At 31.1% G+C, this 22,164-nt stretch overlaps 3 protein-coding genes across 4 annotated transcripts; 2 read left to right on the forward strand and 1 right to left on the reverse strand.

The window, feature by feature from the left end:
* Positions 1-1,313: 1,313 nt before the first annotated feature.
* Positions 1,314-3,175, forward strand: LOC114416384 (histone-lysine N-methyltransferase, H3 lysine-9 specific SUVH1-like). Its single transcript, XM_028381242.1, has 4 exons — positions 1,314-1,319; positions 1,580-1,665; positions 2,194-2,485; positions 2,606-3,175. Exons 1-4 carry the CDS (start codon positions 1,314-1,316, stop codon positions 3,104-3,106), a joined length of 885 nt encoding a protein of 294 aa, XP_028237043.1. The 3' UTR covers positions 3,107-3,175.
* A 1,638-nt stretch (positions 3,176-4,813) lies between these two features.
* LOC114417381 lies at positions 4,814-8,291 on the forward strand. The gene is made up of 2 exons (XM_028382557.1): positions 4,814-5,440; positions 6,231-8,291. Exons 1-2 carry the CDS (start codon positions 4,909-4,911, stop codon positions 8,105-8,107), a joined length of 2,409 nt encoding a protein of 802 aa, XP_028238358.1. The 5' UTR covers positions 4,814-4,908; the 3' UTR covers positions 8,108-8,291.
* Positions 8,292-10,493: 2,202 nt separating this feature from the next.
* On the reverse strand, positions 10,494-21,864 carry LOC114417382 (protein ZINC INDUCED FACILITATOR-LIKE 1-like). 2 transcript variants are annotated; one of them, XM_028382558.1, is made up of 17 exons: positions 21,684-21,864; positions 21,556-21,596; positions 20,287-20,347; positions 20,083-20,185; positions 19,871-19,973; positions 19,704-19,757; positions 19,370-19,432; positions 19,099-19,148; positions 18,411-18,486; positions 17,812-17,976; positions 17,121-17,208; positions 12,589-12,674; positions 12,378-12,485; positions 12,157-12,201; positions 11,961-12,049; positions 11,426-11,469; positions 10,494-10,902 (listed from the first exon to the last, which is right to left on the reverse strand). In XM_028382558.1, exons 1-17 carry the CDS (start codon positions 21,832-21,834, stop codon positions 10,793-10,795), a joined length of 1,437 nt encoding a protein of 478 aa, XP_028238359.1. In that variant the 5' UTR covers positions 21,835-21,864; the 3' UTR covers positions 10,494-10,792. The 2 variants fall into 2 exon arrangements, with proteins under 2 accessions (XP_028238359.1, XP_028238360.1); XM_028382559.1 differs by lacking the exon at positions 21,556-21,596 and adding an exon at positions 21,467-21,508 and having other exon boundaries at positions 10,600-10,902; positions 21,684-21,820.
* Between the last annotated feature and the right edge of the window lie 300 nt (positions 21,865-22,164).

Consider the following 22,164-nt stretch of genomic DNA (forward strand, 5'->3'; position numbering starts at 1 on the left):
ATAACTTACCTCTTCTTCATTGCACTTTCCCTCCCTCTCCTGCAGCTGCCACCGACGCCCTCAGCCGTGCACCACCGTCAGAGATGATTTTCGGCTGTTACACCATTTCTCCTTTCTCTGCTTCTTCTCCCTCCATCCACAAAGACAATGATTGGACGCATCACTAGTTTTCTTTCTCTGCTACCATTTCAAGGGTGTTTGTGGTGAATTGATATTATAGGGGTGCCGTGGTCGTCAATGGAGGAGAAGCCAAAGGAAATAAGAAGAAAAACCTAATCGTCGTCGTCGAAAACCATCTCCAACAGCAGCAAACAATGGCCGAAGGAATTGGTGGAGGGGGAGTTGCTAGGTGGGACTAGGATCTGCTGTGGACTATACTACCGTTATTAGATTAACCTAACGGTTAAAATTAAATAATTCAGTGGGAACCACTTACGAAGTGATCCACTTTAGCAATGATCATTTTTAATATAGATTTTATTTTAAATTTTTAATAAATAACTTAAATTATAATATAAACTTATTTTTATCTATTGATGTTTTCTTAATAATGTTTGTTGCGGCTAATTATTGTTTATGTCATAAAATGTTATGTCTTAAAAATATAAAGATAAAAATTGGTTCAATGGTTAACAACAGAAAATTCAGGAGTTGATCATTCTAACTTGTACAAACTAACAATCAATCTTTATCAATAAAAACATAAAAAATGTCACATCAATAAAAATTGCAAAGACAAAATAAAAATAAGTCGAGTTACATGAATTAAAAACAAAAGAATGTAATTTGTAGAAATAAGAAAAAAAATTAATATATTTATAAGAATGAAAAATATATTTTATCTTATGTTATGTTAAATATTAATAGAGAATAAATATTCAAGTATGAAATAGACCTATGTGAAACTTTTATGAAAGTTGAGTCTTCCATGGTTCATATAATTACATGGCTTGGTCTAATTTGTTTGAAGGTTTGGCTAGTGTAGCACCTATTATTTACTTTCTTGTGTTTTAAGTATTTTAAAACAATTACAAAAGTAATTGAAATTTAATTTAATGAAAAATATAAAAAAAATGACTATTTGCTTTGGTATTTTATGTCAGCTTTTAGAAAAGTATACCAACATCGGGACGATCTTACAAGCTACAGTGTAACAATCAATACATTATATGGGTGAGTAAACAACCATAAAAAAATGACTATTTGCTTTGGTATTTTATGGGTTTGTGAGGACACTATGCATGTTGTCATAACAAGAATCTTGTGTCTAAATTTCATCCAAGCAGTTTGCAAAGGCTGCTAGTGCCATAGTAATGGCAGTAGGTTTGGGAGGCATGGCAGCAAGTGAAAAGCACCAATATTAGACTACAATCATAATGCTACAGTTGTAATCCATAACAAATACTACAACAGGATAAAGAGGAATAAACTATTACTTAATAATTTTCTTTTATTTGAAAATCTTTAAACTTTGTAGGCATTTTGGTGTTTCTTTTGGGTTGACCCTCCAACCAAGTGTTTAGCTAACTAGCAAATAGGTTAATCTTTTATCTAATAAGTTTATTACTAACTTCTGCAGTTCAGACTTGGGCAAAGACGACTGAGTTTGGAAGCGAGGTTGGATCTAGCGAAAGAAGTTAATCTCTCACACCATAACAAGCCAAGGTTTGAATAAATCAAAACATTTGAAGGTCATGATTCATTTTATGGCTTCACATAAACACTTTATAAATAAATCACTTAAAGAATAAGCAATAATTAGACTTCTCTTTTATCTAATTAGTTTATTAGGTTTGTTGAATTGAAATCATTTTGGATAATTGTTAAAATATATGTTCCTTTCTTATGGTGATTTTTTTAAAACCACAAGTATCTTTTACTAGAATTAATCAAGTTCCAGTTGGATAAGATTACTATGAACAATCAAATTCTCCTTTCGACTATTTAATGCAACTTTATATCTAACTCTCAAATTCAATATTACTTATTAAGTTTGAACAACAAGCCAATTGATTTAGGTGCTCAATAATTTCTTATAGTGATTATGAATCATAATTTTTATGGTCACTACATTTTAAGTGCATTTTATTACAATTAATTTAGATTCACAATAAATTTATTTTATTATTAAAAATATTTTTAAATTACTTAATATAAATAAAATTAATATTTTAAAAATATTTTTATTGATAGGAGTTCTCGGAAACACAATGAAGTAAGAGTCATCCGGGGCATGAGAGATGGTGTGAATCCAAATAACAAAATCTATGTCTATGATGGTCTTTATAAAATCCAAGATTCATGGATAGAAAAAGCAAAAGGTGGTGGTGGTGGTGTATTTAAGTATAAGTTGGTGAGAATGGCTGGTCAATCTAGTGCCTTTGCTGTTTGGAAATCAATTCAGAAGTGGAAATCTGGCACCCCTTCAAGGACCTTTCCAATGGAGATGAGGGTATTCCTGTATCACTTGTCAGTGAGGTCGATAGTGTGAAGGCGCCTACTTTTTTCAATTATTTCCATTCTCTTAGACATCCGAAATCATTCAGTTTAATGCAGCCTTCACATGGCTGCACCTGTAATAAAGCATGTGTCCCAGGTGATTTGAACTGCTCTTGCATTAGGAGAAATGAAGGTGATTTCCCATACACTGGCAGCGCGAATAGAAGTTGTTGACAGAGCCAAGGTAAGTCATCTTGTGAGGGAAGGAGATGAGTATGTTTTTGATACAACCCGTATTTATGGTCAATTCAAGTGGAATTATGAGCCTAGGCTTTTGGATGAAGTCGATCCCAATGACTCTACTAATGATTATGCCATGCCATATCCTTTAATTATAAGGGCCAAGAATATTGGGAATGTAGCTAGATTTATGAATCATAGTTGCTCCCCAAATGTTTTCTGGCAGCCTGTCGTGTATGAAGAAAACAACCAATCCTACTTCCATGTTGCATTTTTTGCACTCAGACACATTCCACCAATGACAGAGTTAACATATGACTATGGAATTGCCCAGTCAGATCATGCTGAGGGTAGCAGCAGTGCAGAAACCAAAGGGAGAAAGAAATGCTTATGCGGATCATCAAGATGCTGCGGTTCTTTTGGTTAAAGTTGCTCAAGACCAGCATGGTACTAGCAAATGCTTTCCTGGCTAAAAAGGTTTTGAGATCTCTTTCATGTTTCAAACCTCCTATAGTCATTCAGATTCAACATTGTAATAAACATGTGTGCTTCTCTCTCTCTCTCTCTCTCTGTCTCTCTCTCTCTCTCTATATATATATATATATATATAAATATAATATATATTTAATTTACACTTTTTTGTTTCTTTCTCATATTATCTTAAATTTGGTATAATAAATAAGGATTTTATGGTTTCCCAACAACAAATGTATGTTATATAGGTTAGATCTGTTAGCTTCCAACTTTACCAATACACTTGAGTTCTAGAACAGAAACATTATGCTAGAATAAGTGAAATGTAGTAATGTACAAATTCATGCATCATGTTCCATTGTCAGTTTCTGTTCCTCCTATTTTCAGAAAGTATTGCATAACTACTCATTCCAAAGGTACCATGGAAGTATCAAAATTACTTGTCAGCAATTTTGGTACTGTTCCTTTGCACACTATTTAATTCAAATTTTTATTCTGCTTCTCTGGGGTTGTTGGCATGTATATGTTGTTAATTTCCATATTGGCTTCAAATTAACTAGACATGTAAGTTCACAATGCCTTGAATTCACTTCAGGTGTTATCATTGTTTCTTTACTTTGCTTGCATGTGTATTTGTGCTTTATTTGAAGTTTTCTCATTTGTCTTTTCCTCAAATTTGCAATTTTGGTTTATGGAGCTTTTAAAGATTTTGTGAACACATGTTACTGAAAACATACGGACGAATTGCACTTGTTCTGATTTTCATCTATAGAACTTGCATATTTGTTTTCTCATGTAGGAAAGCTAATAGCTAATTATTATTTCCATCTTTCTTATTTTGTTTTAACAGAGGAGGATGATCTTATGTTGAGAGCCAGATCCAGTTTAGAAGTTCAAGTTTAGTGGAGGTATGGTTCCAAATCAAGTTTAAGTTTGCTTGACCATAAATAAATCATGTGACTCTCTGGACATGGCCCCTTTTTTGGATCCAATCATATCATAAATTATCAGTTATTGTATAATTTGTGTAATATTTTAGTTGGGAATGACCATGATGCGCCAGAGAAGTATATAACTAGAGCTTATCTCTGCCTTTTTCCTTTTTACGCCAATTTGTTGTGCTGTAATTTATGTAGTTAAGATAAGATTTTTTTTTTTTGTATTGTACAGGCCCATTTATTGTTTTTATTTTATTTCACTTATTTATTTCTCTTATTTTCTGTCCGATTCTCTTAAACCAAATGTCTTATTTTCAGTCTATTTTTCCCTCGTTTTTTTTTTTGTTTTACCAAACAAACCCTTTCACATATCTTTTTTTAAATACCCAAAACCCTTCCATTTCGTGAGTTTTGTACCCCTCCCTTCTATTATAACTATCATCTTAATTTTTTTTTTATATATAGATCAAGAAATATTAATAAATAGATAAAAAAAAGTGATAATTTTATTAAATTAATATTATTATGATTATTAATTTTTTGTAATAAACGATGCAACACAATGATTGTTATTTTTGAGATAATTTTTTCTTCTCGCATCATAATTATTTTGCAAAAAATGAAATATTAGCTATTAGGTGAGTTTGGTATTGGGCTAATTAATTTGACCCTCCAAAAACCCAAAAGAGCCCACTACTTTATACGAGTAATTGTTGCAAAATTTTCTTGATCTGCGAGAGTCTTTACTCAATAAGTTTGGAATACCCCTCCCATGACCAAAAAATTTCATCATATTACGAAGAACTGAACATTTGCGATGATGCAGAGTGATAGTAGCAGTAGAAGAAGCGTAAAGAGAGGAGACATAGTGTGGGTCAGAGTCCACTTCCCTCACAAATGGCACCCCGCACTCGTTCTCTCTTCCCGCGACAACCTCGGCGTCCAAGTCACCTTCTCCTTCTCCCCAAACGACGCCGTTTCAGTTTCACCCGCCACAACCTACTTCGTCGAGTCCGAGGTTGTCCCCTTCGAGGAAGCTTTCCCTTCCCTCATCACCCGCCGCAACGTTGACGCGCCGCCGCTTCACTCCGCGCTCCGCCTGTTGGGCCAGAGGGTCCTTTCCGGGCTGCGGTGCCACTGCCTAACGGGCCGGGCCCAGGCCCAACAACAATCGGCCCGCGAGTTCGACCCGGTTGGGGTCTTGGGTTTTGTTTTGGACGCCGCGGTTTCGCCGTGGGTGGAATCCCCGCGTTTCGCACACGCCGTTAGAGTTGTTGCTCAGGTTCACGCTTTTCGAAGGTATTCTTCTATGCAGCACAAGAAAATTTACAAACAGAATAAAGAAACAGGTAACTTTCTTTTTCTTATTTTTTTTAAGTGATTTCTCAAATGAGTGTTGAGAAGTTTGGATTTTTATGTTTTGACAATTTTGCCGATTTTGTTTTGTGAGATGGGAATTCTGATTGGGGTGTTTGATTATTATTTCGTTTGCTGGGAAATAGTTAAATTAGCTGTGATATTACATTCTAATCGATCTGAAACTTTGGTTTTTGATCTAAATGTTTACATGCTTAATGCATTCTAATTAAATTCTTAAGTTTATATTAATTTATCATTTTATTAAAAATGAATTAAAGAATTTTTGAGTTAGAGAATATTTATTATATATGAAAATTTTGTTCTCCCTTTTCTTCCCCCCAAATTTAGACTCCAAAGCATACCTTAGAAGTTGTAGGACTAATATGACTATTTACAGTTACTACTAAACCAACAAATAAGAAATTGTACAGACAAATCCAAAAAAAAAAAGTATTTTTTTTATAAAGTTTCTGGCTGTAAATCTATGACCTCTTAGAGAGGCTCTATTGATTGTTGTTGTTGTGATGATCATCTGTGAATTGAAATGTGCAAACTTTGATGAGTTAAGGTTTTCCATTTTCTTGGAATAACTAAGCTGCTTGTCCCATATGGTGAATAGTATCTCGAATTTAGAAACTTGTGTTAAATTAACTATGTTGTCTGTTCCAGTGGTGTTGCTACCCGGTACCCCTATATCATTTTTCTGACTTTAAGTGTATATGCCATTTATTGATTTTGCCTTGTTTTTTATTTTATTTTTTAACAATATATTTTTCATAGGTGGTGATAATGTGAAGCTGCTTCTAATTTCATCTTTGAGTCAGACGGTGCACAAAGTTACTCAAGAATCTGTTGCCTTGGAACCCAAGGAAAAATGTCAGATCATATCCAAAAATGGGGAGAAAAACAAAGCTATTGGTGCTATAAAAAGATTGAACTCAACAGTTCCAGTTTGGGAAGGAAATTCTGCACACTTGTTTAAGAATAAACATCTGATTATTTCACAGAATCTTGTGCACTCTCCTGCTTTAGATCCACTTTACATGGTGCGAGAAAGCCTAAAATCTGCAAGGCTGAGCCTTCTGGGATTCAAAAATAGATCAGACCAGGGCATAGTTGATATCTGCTTTGAAGACTTTTCTACTATGAGTAGAACTCACATCTCAGTTCCTTCCAATTTTATAATTCATTTGAGAAACTACATTGATAAAAGAAAAGACAATGTACTGGGGCTTTGCTGGAGATTGCCTGACAAAGAAACCACCGTTATATATCTTAACAGGGGGAAAAGAAGGCGACTAGATAATAAACCAGCTTCATGTAATGATTTTTCTCAAATTAGTGAAGTTCAAGAAAGTGAAAGGGATGGAGATATCTCAAAACATACCACTCCTAGGATCTCAGACATTAAGATGCTTGAACCAGAAGGAAGTATCCAGAAAGGCCATGAGGCCTCAACATGCGTTTGTGAAACTAATATGAACTTCACTGAGGAGGTTCAGAAAGTGGATTCAAAAAGAAGTAAAAGATGTGAATCATTGTCTAACTTGGTGCAGCACGTCCATTCTGATAAGTGTGAGGTTGATGCTAGTGAAGCAAAAGTTAAAGGTATGTTAGGATCTGACTCATCTGTTTACCAAGAAAGACTGCAATTGAGTTGCAATCGCTATACAACACCTCTCAAGTCGAATAGGTCTGCAAGATACATATCAAAACATACTAGAACTAGGATCTCAGATATTAAGATGCTTGAACAAGAAGGAAGTATCCAGAAACATCATCAGGCCTCAACACATGTTTGTGAAACCAGAATGAACTTCACTGATGGGGTTCCGAAAGCGGATTCAAAAAGAAGTCAAACTTGCGAATCATTGTCTAATTTAGTGCATTGCTTGCATTCTGATGAGTGTGAGATTGATGCTAATGCAGCAAAAGTTAAAGGTACGTTGGAATCTGACTCATCTGTTTACCCTGAAAGGATGCAAATTAGTTGCAATAGTGTTACAACACCTCTCAAGTCGAAAAGGTCTGCAAGAACAGAATTATCTTCTGGGGATTGTTTGGTGGAGGGTAAGGATCGCTACCAAAGTGTTGCTTCTTGTTCAATATTCAATTCAAATGTTGGACAGCTATCAAATACATATGTCCCCTTTTATCGTAAATCTTTGATCATGAAGTTCCCCAAGAATTTCAACCTACCATCCAAGGAACAGTTAGTAAAGAAGTTTAGTGTATTTGGCTCAGTAGATTCGTATAGAACAAGGGTCTTTTGCTATGCTGGCTCAGCTCTGGTGTCTTTTTTACAAGAAGCTGATGCAGTTGCTGCATTTAAATATGCCAAAAAGAAGGCCTTGTTTGATAAGGCTAATGTCCGGTTTTGGCTTGACCCATTTGAGCACAGAAGAAGAGGATTCAACCCATCAACAAATAAACAAACAGGACCACCACTGAAATCTTGTTTGAAATATTCCAATTCCTTGAGTAGGGAAAACAGGAAGAAGCATCGCAGAGTAAGATTTATAATATCTGCTCCTGTGCCCCCATCAACAAGTAAACAAACAGGACCACCACTGAAATCTTGTTTGAAAAATTCCAATTCCTTGTGTAAGGAAAACAAGAAGAAACATCGCAGAGTAAGATTTACAATAGAAACTTAGTTGACATGAATTTACTGTATGAAGAATGTCATCGCATTTAATTAACTTCTGTTGAGCTCATCTTTGTTCCTTCCTTTATCATGGCATTTCCTCATGCAAGCGATGAAAAACAGCTAGCATTTAAATGCAAGGGGAAAAATTATTTTGGTATATATGAAAGATCTATCGATTGAAATGTTGAATATCTAAAGTTATCTGTTGTGTATCTTCTGAGTTCTGATCTTGTTGATAGTTCGTTAAGTTAGGGTCACAAATTAATAAGCCCGGTTCAAGTTGAAAATGTTTAAATTTGATTATTTACATGTTTAACTTGTATATTCTTATGCATAAAAAAACTTTTATAATCTTACACTATCAATGAGTTTATGTAAGATTTGATTATTATCAATTTATTTGTTGAAATATAATTACATATCATTAAGACTATTTATGTCAAATCTTATAAAAATTGATTGTCAATAAAAGAATAATTAAATGGTTTTAATTTTAATAATTTTAAAATTAAATATTTCATTAAATTTGATGTACGTTAATTAGGTATAAAATAATTATTGATTAACATAAATTTTGTAATATAATCTATATGATAAAAGTTTGATTATTTAACAATCAAATTTGTGATAATTTTTTTTATAAGCAAAGAATTTTATTGAATTTTGTGATAAAATTATTTAGATAAAAATTCTTGAATGATGTTAGAGTGGTTGTATATTTAGTTTGAGTGTTAATTTTTTTAAAAAAAATATTTTTAAGATTTAAAAAATATGTATCAACAATAAAATATTTTAAGGTGTTATGAGGTTTTCACTTCTTTAGAATAGATTAAAAACATTGATTTGTTATTTTCAATTATAAACCTGTTTTTAAAAATATTTTCTAAATTTTAAGCAAAAGTAGTTTTACTCTTATTTTACGTTTTCTTTGAAAATGAAAATAAAAAACCCTTAAATTAAGCACCATCTAATTTTTCCTTATATGCATGTGTTTAACTGTTTATATGCTTTTTATAATATATATATATATATATATACACACACACACGTTATTACAACTATATTTTGGATTGTGCTTTTGTGTTACTTTGTTTCCTCACCTTAAAAAAAAAATCCTCTTAACATGCTTTTACTTTGAAACCAACTCTTCATATATGCATTTCAACAGCTATTGATCTAAATCAAAAGAAGTTTGATTTTCTTTGTAGTAGACAGTAGAAGAACTTCCCCCCTTAAATGTGTGCAACTGACTTTCCCAGGATTAATTAGGATTTAAAGTAGTTAATTTCCAAATATCAAGAGTCTCACATCAGAAAATCTTAAACCTGAAAATTATAAATAAAAAAAAGTGAGGAGTAGATTAGAAAGTTGATAACTAGTAGAGTAGTGTATCGTTACTTTTGGTTGCAATGAAGTAGCAAACAAAGAAAATTAGAGACAAGAAAACTCAACTTTCTGTAAACATTCGTTGATTTCGAGCATGAGTCCCATATATATGTTTTTCTCCTCATCACAAGCGAGAGCTTAGGGTATGGATGGCTTAGAAAAGAAACTCAATTTATAATACTTATATTTATATAAAATTTCACATTCCTATTTTAAAATATTTTTTTACAAACTAATTGTTTAAAATAATATTAAAGATAATATACATTTTAGTATGCGTGTAATTTTCAATTTTTATTTTTCATAAACCAGCTCTTTAGATTACATGGACCGTTGTAGATTAAAACCAACGTACTGCCCCATGCTAAAATAATGAACTCATTATTGTTTTTACATGTTAATCAGTTGTACTTGTTAAATTGAATATTCAACTTCTTTTAATGCATATCGTTAATTCAAATTTTACCATTTAAAGTTACAATTAATATTAGAAAGTCATTAAAATGGTGCACAACAGAAAAGTTTGACGTGTATAAAATTACCATTTATGTCTTAATTCTTTTCTATATTATTCCCTTTAAAGTAAGATTTTATCAAGTGATTAACATATTTGACCTCTTTAAGATTGTTATTTGTAAACACACTTTCTATTTGTGTGACCAAATTTCATTTGTATATAGAATAGATAGAAATATATGGATTAAAATATTTTTTTTAAAAAAAGATGGACTAAACTATTAAAAAAACACAACTTTTCGAAAGATATTAGGATAACATAAGTTGTATATGTTGGAGAAGAGTGTAATTTACTAAAAAATTAATAATATATATTTTGACAATACGATTTCAATCAAATTAAAAATTTCAAACTCAATCAATTGGCACTCATACTTACACAAATTCTTTTTCAATATACATTCACCTGTCTAAAAGTTCATTGAAATCAAACTCACATGAAACAAATATCCAACATAGCGCAATTTAGTCCCAAAATTTCAAACTCAATCAATTGGCACTCAAACTTACACTAAAATTCTTTTTCAATATACATTCACCTGACTAAAAGCTCATTGAAATCAAACTCACATGAAATAAATATCCAACATAGCGCAATTTAGTCCCAAAATTTATAAAAGGTATCAATTGAGTATTTCTGTAGATTTGTCTGACAAATTTTGCTTATTAAATCTTTCACTTAATTTCTTAACATCCATTAACAACAGTCATCCGTAATTACTCTAATCTCAACCTTTATGCATAAAATTGAACTTGAGATGCTTCACCCTTTATGCTAATTTTATTAATATCATTTTAATAGCTCTAAGGGCAGTTTCTTTATTGTTAGGAATGGTTTGAATGTCAACAACACTCCAAGTCCTTCAACAACATTGAGAGAAAAGAAGATCAAATGTGTTCCTGCGTTTGAATGTATAATAGTGAGTTTCCAAATACAACTAATAAAACAAAACATACTCCAAACTATGCTGAAATCTTAGATTTGCTTTATGACAGAAATGTTATATTCGTTATATAATAATTTATTGTCAATCATAAACATCTTCCATCTCCACAAAAAAAAAAAAAAACTAAAATGTGTAGAACAAGAGTTCATGCTAGTTGTAAAATTATAATTTTTTTTTGTTTCGAGACACAAAATATTTATGCTATTAAAAAGACAAATAAGGCTTAATATTTTATTCTTAATGACACACCAAGAGTGGTCAAAACATTAACAATATTACATTATAGTGTATGTTTGAATCAACTTACTTTTAAGAAATGATCACTTTTTTTAGCTTCTTAAAAGATTCTTTATTTTTTTTTAGAAAAAGGACATAATTGTCCAATTTCATGAAATGAACATATGGACTGAAAAATTCAAACTTCAACTCACAAAATAAAAACCAGCATACACATATTAGCAAGTTAAACAATATACCTGGGAGGAATGTAGCATTTAACCGCTTTTGGGAAGATGTTAATCTGTGTCATGTTGATCAAGAGCAAAGTAGAAAACTAGTTATAAATTTCAATATATTGATGATTATTGTCAAAAAGTATTACCAATTAATATTATTTGTCATACTTTATACTAAATATTTTTCTGGTGAAGCATTTATTATTCGTAACTGCATTAAAAAGTGGAAAACATATATGTAGGAAAAATATTGAGATAAAAAATTATAGATCAGAAGTTAAACGGAAACTAAAATTATAATTTAACCTACTATTTATTATTACTTTTAAGGTTGGTCTTGACATTTTACTGGTCTGCTGTTAGCAATTACATTTTAATACATTATCTTGAATATTATTGATTGAAATATATTAAAAATTATAAAATTATAAATTTCACTTGTTTTGTATTTTTTTCACAAATTGTAATTAGCCTTCCTTTTTGAACAATAATATTTTTGCACAGTAACTTTTAATTAAAATAAAAGCTGAAAAACAAACTAAGGATATATACTCACATTGCACCACCTGCAGCTGGACCAATAACTTTGAATGCTGACATAGCAGTCATAGAAATGCCATTAGCTATTCCCCTTTGTTGTTGTTCCTATTAATTTCCAAGTCAACATACCCTTAATGTTGCATTCCCATTATAAAAATTCTTTTGCAGGAAACTAAAGAGAAAAAAAAATACGTCTCAAAATTAAACCTTACCACTGCTCTATTTTGTAAAATTAATAAACAAGTTGTAATTATCTCCTATACAAGTCACGCAAAAAGAACACAGTAAGTAGAGTTTAACAAAAGTAAAAAGGTAACATTTGCTTACTGAAATAAAGTGATATGTACTGTACTGCGATTTAGTGAATCCAATAATTATTTTATGCTCTTAGCCTATCATATCATAGAGAATATAAAGAAAGAGATTTACTTACAATAATCACATTGTTTAGAATGGAAGCAATATATATCGCTGCATACAGTGTGAAGCCAGACAACATTGTCATGAAGGGGTAGCTTTGCAAGATGGGTATAGATAACACCTATTTACATGGGGCCAAATAGCAACACATAATTTAATTAAAATAAATAGTGAAATGCAGGATTATAATTACAAAAATTGTCACAAAAAAGGTAAAAGCTAACCCCTGAGATACGAGCAAGGCTAACAGGCCCACAAGTTTTTTGTATTGATTGGTATAGTCCAAGTTGGAAGATTATAATAGCAAAACCTAATGAATGAAGAATAAAAAATTAAGTAACACACAAAAATTTACATACAATATAATCCATTTGAATTACTCTAGTGATAGAAGTTTGGGTGGTTTACATGAAGTCTTAGATTCTAACTTTAATATCATCATTGTACACAAAAATTGTACATCTTTATAATCATAGAAGTAATAGAAAGAGAAAAAAAATTGTATAAATTATATTATGCAAAGGTGTATGAATAATACAACTTTTCCAATTAAGACCAATTACAAAAAAAAGAGAAGTTATCATATGTATATAAAAAATAAAAAGTAAGCTGGCCGGTGTAGGGGTGGAGGAGGAGAATATGCATAGATTTGAATCCATATTGAATTGTCAATTGATGAAAATTCCTTTTGTTTATCTTGGAATTCCGATGGGGGCAAATTGTAAAAGAATTTCTACTTGGAAATCAGTGCTGGATAAATTCTCAAAGAAACTTGTTTCATTGAAACGTTTTCTTCTATCATTTGGAGGTTGGATTTGTCTACTAAAGTCTGTGTTATCATCTCCCCCCCCCCCCCCTATTCTTTTTCTCATTACATAAAGCACCTAAAGGAGTAATGAAGGATATTGTTAAGCTACAAAGAAGTTTCTTGTGGGGGGCAAAAGAAAATAAGAAGAAACTTTGTTGGGTAAGTTGACAACATGTTATCTGAAAGAGAGTGGGGGACTGGGGATAATGGATCTGGAATGTTTTAATAATGCCCTAGTAGCTAAATGGATGTGGAAAGAGGGGGAGGACTTATTGAGCAATCCGACAACTTCAGCGTGGTGGAAAGAGGTACATAATGTGTGTTCCAAAAGTGGCCAACAACATTGGTTTTGGAAGTCTTCAAGGTGGAAAATTGGCAATGGAGGTAAAACTTCCTTTTGAAAGGAATTATGGCTTGACCAAGAAGTCATGGGAAACAAGTTTGCCAGATTATTTGCTATTTCATTACAAGCTGACTGCACCGTTAAAAAAGTTGGGAGGTGGGAGAATGATGTGTGGATTTAGGTTTTGAAATGGAGAAGAACTCTCTTTGTTTGGGAAGAGGGATTAAAAAGAAATCTTATGTAGACTATGAGTGATGTGGTATTAAAAAGGTGTTGTTGAACATGTGTTAGATGTTGTCAAGATGGTTTTGATTTTTAATTTGAATTAGTCAATTGATAAGATTTTGTTATAGTGCTATTAACAAATTAGTTTTAAATTTTGAATTCGTTTAATTTTGTTATTGAATTATCAATAGGCAATAATAGTTCCTAAAATAATGGAGGATGAACTACTATTTACTTATTTTAATATATTTAAATATGAGGATTATTCAATAAAAAAGAGAGTGGGCAATTCCAAATTAAAATTCACGTTCTTCTTTGTTATTTTTTCCTTCTCTCATACGTTTTTTTCCCTCAAATTAAAATCAAAAATTGGTATCTAGAGCTCTCTTCTTGAGGGACTTGTGAAATGGATGTTGACTCTAGTTTCTCACAAATTATTCGTGTTTTTGATGGGGAGAGTTATGACCTTTGGAAGGTGAAAATGAAATCCTACATGGAGTCTCTTCATTTGTGGGATGTTGTGGAAGAGAATTATGGAGTGCCTCCGTTTGCCTAAATTTCTCATTGTGGCCCAAATAAATTTGCCATTATTTAAAGGTAGAGTATGAAGGGAATTATAGGTAGAGTATGCTTACTTTGGAAAAAAAAACCAAGAAGGCAAAGGCAAAGACATGCCTATTTACTAGTGTTTCTCAAACAATCTTCACTAGGATCATGACTCTCGATTCACCCAAAGAAATTTGAGATTATTTAAAGGTAGAGTATGAAGGGGATGAACACGTTCATGGCATGCAAGTGCTAAACCTGATGAGGAAATTTGAGGTGTAAAAGGTGAAGGAATCTAAGACAATTAAAGGATACTCGAACGGATTGTCTGACATCGTTAACAAGGTTAGATTGCAAAGATATGAAGCATCAATAACCACTTTGGAGATTACAAAGGATCTTTCCAAGATCTCTTTGATAGAGGTCATACATGCCTTGCAAGCCTAGGATCAAAGAAGATTGATGAGGAAATAATCAACAGTTGAAGGAGCTTTACCAACCAAGCACCAAAATATAACCAAATACAAGAAAAATAAGAACTTTGATGGAATGGGATCAAGTTCAAGATCAACCAATGCAAAAGGAAATTGAAAGAAATCTTATCAGCCTTGCCAACATTGCGAAAAGAAAGGACATCCTCCATTCAGATGTTGGAAAAGACCTGATGCTAAGTGTTGTGAGTGTAATCAAATGGGGCATGAAGTTGTTATTTGCACAAACAGGAAAAAGGCTGCTGATCCAGAGGAGGAGTACTTGTTTGTCATTACATGATTCTCTAGTATTGAATCAAGTCAAAATTGACTTATTGACAGTGGTTGTACTAACCACATGACAAACAACAAGGATCTATTCAAGGAATTGCGTAATATAAGCACATTGAAGGTTCGAGTTGAAGATGACAAGTTCATCACCGTGAATGGAAAGGGAACTATAACAATCTCAACCAACAAAGGTGCAAAACTTATTTCTAGTGTATTGTATGTTCCTAAAATTGATAAGAATTTGTAAAATGTTGTTCAAAAACACAATTTGTTTGACTAAAGATGCATAAGGATATTCTCAAAGTAAAAATGAGAGGAAAAAAACTTTGTTTTAAATCCATTGGAAGAAGAACAAAGTCTTTTTCAATAAAAGAATATCATTGAATGGTCTCACAAAAAACAAGAAGCTAAAGAAACACAAGCAAATTCTAAAATGGCAGCACCTAAGTTCCAAAGTAGTTCAACTAAAGAAAAATCTGTAACTATTGCACAAGAGCATACAAATAATAAGATACACTTGGGGAAGAAAGATGAAAGAATTGAACAAAATGAGAAGTGTTTAAAGTCATTGACTAAGAACCTGAAAGCTAAAAATGCCAAGGTTCAATCACATGTGAAGGAAGCAATAATCTTTTAGTAATGTAAATCAACATGTTGAATTTCTAAAGAAGATAGGAGTTTATAGTCTCCAAGACAAGGAAGAGTGTTGTTGAACATGCCTTAGATGTTATCAAGATGATTTTGATTTTTAATTTGAATTAATCAATTGATTAGAAGTTGTTATCGTGTTGTTAGTGAGGAAGTTAGTTTCAAATTTTAAATTAATTTCTGATTCTATTTTTGAATTATCAATAGACAATAATAATTACTAAAATAATGGAGTATGATCTTTTATTCAGTTTTTTGAATATATTTAAATATGAGATTTATTCAATAAAAAAGAGGATCATCTGTTCCAAGTTCCAACTTAAAACTCATGTTGTTCTTTATTATTTTTTTCTTCTCTCCTACGTTTTTTCCCTCAAATTAAAACCAACAAAAGGGATGAGGAGGATTCATGGTGCTAGGAGGATAATACTATCTATAAGGTGAAAGGAGCATATGAGATTTTGCATGGGGAAATAGACTTAACATGCTCTGATTTCTTCAAACAGATTTGGATACTCAAAGCTCCTTCTAAAATACTGGCTCATGTCAGGCTGGCAACATTGTGGATTATCTGGGGACAGAGAAATGAGATAGTTTTTAATGGCGGTCAGTGCTGTAAATTGAAGATGATGGAAATGATTAAGATGAGGTCTTGGCAATGGAATAAAGCAAGATTGAAAGGTTTTCATTTTTCATTGTATGACTGGTCACATAATGTGAGATCAGTTATGCAACAAAAGGGGTGATGAAAATCGAGCATGGCTTACTATTTTTCTGAGGTCCTATGCGTTGGATGCAAATGTGAATTGTAGCTGTATCAATTAATTGTGAGGTGGGTAGTCATTAATACTCTGTTAAGGGCACAAATTGCGGGGAGGTAGTGACTGGTGATATGAGTAACAACGGTTTTGATTGGGTTCCAATTATGGCCGTAATCTGATTATATTGAATATGTTTTGTTTTAATGGTGGGTGGAGATTTTAAGGCAGTTAATAATCAAGGAGCAAATTTTGATGGGCTCTGAGTGGAAGGATTGTGAGGAAGTTTGGGAAGCATTTAATACACAGAAAATTTTTCTGTCATTGGATGGGAATAGATGATCTCCAGTAGTCGGGTGTGGAAGGTGATGTGATTTTACTGCAAGACCAAATAGCATAATTGTATTTACTGCAAGGAGAATTAGAAATGAATTTGGGTTAGGGTTTTGGATTGGCTTGTGGTTACTATATATTTATATGACTACTCATTGTTAATATGCAGTAACCCAAGTAGCAGAATCCTTTTGGTTTCAGCCAGCTGTTTCATGTGTATAAAGGTTGGGTACCTTTGTATCCCTTTTTTAATATATCTTTTCTTTTTGCTGATTAAAAAAATGTATAAAAAAAGTTTATGTGCTAGAATTTCATAGATGCTATAAAGGCATACCTGAAACTACTAAAACATTACCAACACTGTTGGTTGTAAAGTTTAAACCTCCCAACCATCGAGGACTGACAGCCCATAATGAGAAAACCTGACAAAAATGTAAAATAAAATAGTGTTTGCTTATATATAGCCAAAGAAATGAATATCAGAATTGTAAAATAAAATCAATCATGATTTTTTCACACTTTCATTTTTTTTAACGCTCACCTTCATACTTCCCTCTATCCTTCAATAATAATTTTATTTTATAATAAGGAAAAAGAATGTGTTATATAAGATTGTCAATATATAAGTCCCCAACCTAAAGTGTAAAAGGAATAATACAAAAGAAGTACCAAACACTCTTAATCCTTGTAGGATAAGATAAATGGAAGCACATTTGGACGTATAGCAAAAAGAATGAGAGAAAGTTATGAAATATTTACTTTGAAAAATATTTTTTTGTTTTTATTTTCTATTTTGACTGTCACATTAAATCTATTCCCTGTTTTAAAGATTAATTTATCCCGTAAACACTAAAAACAATTTTTTTTTTTATATTCTCTTTTTGTTGTACAGATCTTTCTTAATTAAAAATAAATTGAAAAGGTGAAAAATTCATAATTAACAAGAAAAATAAAAATTAAAAAAGAAAACATTTTCTGAAAATAAACGACCTTTAAATAGCAACATCTTTAAGTAGGAATAATACCTCAGAATAAGCATTGTCATGAAGTGAAAAAACACAATAAACAATGATAGATGACATTAAAGGCCAATTTCGGAAGACACTTTCATTGTTTTGGACCACCTTGTCTTTGTCGGGGGCCCTACTTCTGATTTCTAAAGCTTCAGGATTGTGGTTATGATTTGTCTCCTGTGTTAACACATTTTAAAACAATTTCGTAAACAAGAGAAGCAAAAAGAACGAACCAAAGTAAAATAAGTAACGAAATAAAGACTTAGTCTGAACCGCATGTTATATACATAAGGAGATTGTTATCATTTTATTCTTTCTTAACACTTAGTTGAAATTTATGCAAATCTCACTAAATTCAATAAGAATTAATTTGATGAAAAATGAGACCTATGTTATTTAGTGAACTTAACATGAATTTCACTTAATATAATGGTTGTGCTAGAAAACATTTATTAGAAAATATATTTGAACATTTCTTGGGGAAAAAATGCGGCTATGAATATTCATATATGTTGTTATATTTATGTCAAAATTGAAGCACAAAACAAAATAAAGGAACAAACATCTGTGACTAATGAATAGATGTGTTAGAACTTAATTAAAATACATACCGGAAGCCAAATGCAAGCAATTGCTACGGAAAATGCAAAAGTTGATATAACCAAGCAGGGCAAGAAGTAGGGAAACCTAGAAAAAGATTTATGTTGACCAACACGAAAGTCAGAACAATAGAACAAAAAAGCAAAACTGAAGAAAGAGAGAAGACATACGATACATTAGGGTTATATATATATATATATATATATATATATATATATATATAGAAAGACAGAATATCAAGTGAGAAATGAAGACTATTGGATCATAAAATCATATATGTATGATGAAGATTAAAATATAAATACATATAATTTTTTAGATAGTCATATGACGACTAACTTTTAATTAATTTTCATCATTCATGTATAATTATATCATTCATATTTATAGTTTTCAATTTATATAACAATAATATATATATATATATATATATATATATATATATATATATATATATATCACTTTATAAACCCTATATAAGCACAAAAGTCAGTTACCTTTTTATAAGTATATAAATTGAAATTCATTGAGATTAAAAGAATATAGCTGAGCAATATCACAGGAAATGATCACATGATTTAGCACAGAATCTGGTACATAAGACTCCCTTACCGAAACATGCAGTAACACTAACAAGGCAGGACAAGAGAGGTGCTATTACAAAAGCTATAGCAATACCGAAACAAAATCTAGACTTACCTATCCCAAAAGGAACCCTTTGAAAATAAATATGGGTATTTTTCTACTGGCTGTAAAAAAATCATAAAATATCAGAGAAACAGGTCACATATGTTGAAAGTGGGATAAGTGTTTCTAAATTTTCTATTCCTAATTTTGTAATTTTAAAGTTTCTAAGGGACACAGATGGAAGGGAAACTCACATGTCTTATTATTTCCATGTGAAAAATCCATGGTTTTTCTGAAGGTGTATTGCACTAATCGAAGGAATAAATAAAAAACAAAAAGTTACCTGAGCCAAATAACCTCCCAATGCTGGGCCAAGTGCTAAACCTACTCCCCAAGCAGCAGAGACCTGGAGTATCGATCACTGTACGAATTATTTGGATGACATCCATGTATTTCTAATACATCATGGTAGATATATATAACACTTGTTGGGATAATTTGTTTTAGAAATATTTTCAGAAAGAAAAAAAATGAAATGAGTTTTTTTATAAGTTTAAATTAGTTTATAGATAAGCTAAATAACTTGTGCAAAAGTTCATTTTTTTTCTTCATTTCTTTCTTCTACTGTTGTTTTTAGATAAATTTATCCAAATATGTTTATAGTTAGTGATGCATACGGTTGAGAGTCCCAGAGGTTGATATTCTTCTCGAAATATTTCAGAAGAAAAAGCCTGTTAAATTAATAAAGGAGATTATGATACACATAAATTATACAAATCAATTGAATGAATTGATATTCAAGTACACGAATTGGAAATTTTATAGAGTGTTGATTGGCACCTACCTTGATTGTGCCCATCACACCATTTAAACATCCAAGAAAAAGTCTTGTAATAACAGCCATCCAAAAACTTGTACTAAGGCCGAATAGTATGTTGAAAATGACACTGAAATCAAATAAACATAAAGGTGATAAAGCATCACTGTTTATGTGAAACATTTAGTGTAACTTTGAAAGAAAACATGCATCCACCTTTTTGACTTGTATATACTTACACAGAAATAACACTTATAATCACAACAGGTTTTCTACCATAGCGATCAGCTATCATTCCCCACAACATAGATGTCAAACATCTACCAAGCATGAATGCAGACCCTACAACATTTTTCACTCACATGAAGATCATAAATAAAGTAATTTCTGATGATAGAAGTATAGAACAAACGAAAGAATGAAAATACTAAAAATAATTTTACCAATATAGCCAGCATAGGCACTGATATCTTCCTCCCCTTCTGCAATATTAAAATCCTTCACCTGAAAAATAAATATTTATTACATATGTATATCTCAAATATTGCCTCATTGAGGTCGCATATTATGTGGAGCAAATTAAGGCCATTCAATGACCAGAGTTTGACTTCATTAGTATTTCTTAAAAGGTAAAAGAAAACAAAAAGGAAAAGACAAAAACAGTAAAGTAATTAAAAATTGACATTCACATTTCCCAAAGCTCTGCAATAATCTATTAAAATATAAAAAAATTATTATATTCAGGAGTAACTGTCTAGCTATTGAGCTTTAATTAAGATTGTGACTACTCCTTTTAAAAATTCAGCTAAATTTTAAGTTTAAATATATTTTTGATTTTTTAAAATTAATTTTTTTTCACTTTATATTAGAAAATACAAATTTATAAGGATTAAAAATAATATCTTATATGGATCAAAAATTAAAAAAATATAAACTTACAATAAAAACAAATTAAAAAATAAGCTTATAAAAACCAAAAATTAAAAAATATATATTAACTTATAGGATAAAAAATTAAAGATCTCCTGGCCCGTGCTTAAATTAAAGATCTCTTATTCATTAATAAAATTCTTTTGCATATAAAAAATAAAAAAAAAACTAGACATATATGTTCATTCATGATGTACAGAAAAATTTATATTTAATTTTCATTGAATCTAAATTTTTTTTTAGACAAAAAATATACAAATCATATATAAAATTAATTTCTGATTTAATAGATTAAAAGATGATCGTTTATCTAATTCACACACAAAAAAAAGATAAACCAATCACAGAAACAATATTTTTTATCTTTATATCTTCCGTGTTATGATTTTTATACTTTCATATATTAACCAATTTAATTCTCAAGAAACACATGGATTTAGAAATATTAAACATGTTTGAGCGAAAGTATCAGGATTGAAACTATATTTTCCCCTTATAAGCCTGGATTGACATTTGAAGTGATATGCTATTTCTAGAAATAATTATAAAATGTTAGGTAATGCAAACAAAAAAGTACCAAACATTTTATTACCTGCATCCTGAATTATACGCACAAAAAAATAAATTTTAAATTGAAACAAATCATCTGATTTCTGTATCCAAGAAGAAATCTAACTGTACCCAAAAAATTACCTGATTTATCTAGAGTAATTAATCAACCGTAAACAACTGCACCTGACAAGTAGAGTATGCATGGGGGAGATTACACTATGAAAACTCACCATGAAATAAAGGAAAGGATAGAGAGAAGAAACAGGAAGAGCTGCACACAGAACAAAACAAATAACTGGCCACGAGAAGGAATTATTTATTTATCTTGAAGTGAAAAAATTTACAGTACAATGCTTACCACCGCACAACACCACAATCCATATATGGACGAGATTTCGAATGGAGACATCCTTTTCCAGCTCCTTGGCTCTATCAACCTTGCAACCAGGGCAGTTCTCATAGTACTGTTTCTTTAAAAGTGGTTCTCCAATATTAGTCTCTTCTGTCATGTTCGGCACAGAACAAAACCTAACACTTTGTCTCACAAATCTTTTACATATATATATATATATATATATATATATATATATATATATATATATATATATATATATATATATATATATATAAAACAAACAAAGAAACCATAGAGGAAGTAAGAAGTACTAATAAAAAAGACAAAAACATATGTACAGGGATCCATTTTGGGAAGAGTAATTTTTTTAGAATTACTTATTATTCTTATTGTTTATTTTCTTAAGACTTAGTGGTTATATTTGTATAATGACATTAAAGTGTTTAGGTTTCTCTTATTTAAAGTGTTAGATACCTTTTCAATA

This window comes from Glycine soja, chromosome 6 (genome assembly GCF_004193775.1).
Source record: "Glycine soja cultivar W05 chromosome 6, ASM419377v2, whole genome shotgun sequence".
In the NCBI taxonomy this organism is placed as follows: Eukaryota; Viridiplantae; Streptophyta; class Magnoliopsida; order Fabales; family Fabaceae; genus Glycine; species Glycine soja.

Coding starts and splice junctions, on each gene's coding strand:
- LOC114417381 (XM_028382557.1), top strand. CDS start 4,909: ATGATGCAGAGTGATAGTAGCAGTAGAAGAAGCGTAAAGAGAGGAGAC. Junction 5,441..6,230: donor CAAACAGAATAAAGAAACAG/GTAACTTTCTTT, acceptor TATTTTTCATAG/GTGGTGATAATGTGAAGCTG.
- LOC114417382 (XM_028382558.1), bottom strand. CDS start 21,834: ATGACAGAAGAGACTAATATTGGAGAACCACTTTTAAAGAAACAGTAC. Junction 20,186..20,286: donor TGCCTATGCTGGCTATATTG/GTAAAATTATTT, acceptor AAAATGTTGTAG/GGTCTGCATTCATGCTTGGT. Junction 18,487..19,098: donor AAGGGTTCCTTTTGGGATAG/GTAAGTCTAGAT, acceptor ATCTTTTTCTAG/GTTTCCCTACTTCTTGCCCT.
- LOC114416384 (XM_028381242.1), top strand. Junction 1,666..2,193: donor TCACACCATAACAAGCCAAG/GTTTGAATAAAT, acceptor TTTTATTGATAG/GAGTTCTCGGAAACACAATG. Junction 2,486..2,605: donor ACTTGTCAGTGAGGTCGATA/GTGTGAAGGCGC, acceptor CAGGTGATTTGA/ACTGCTCTTGCATTAGGAGA.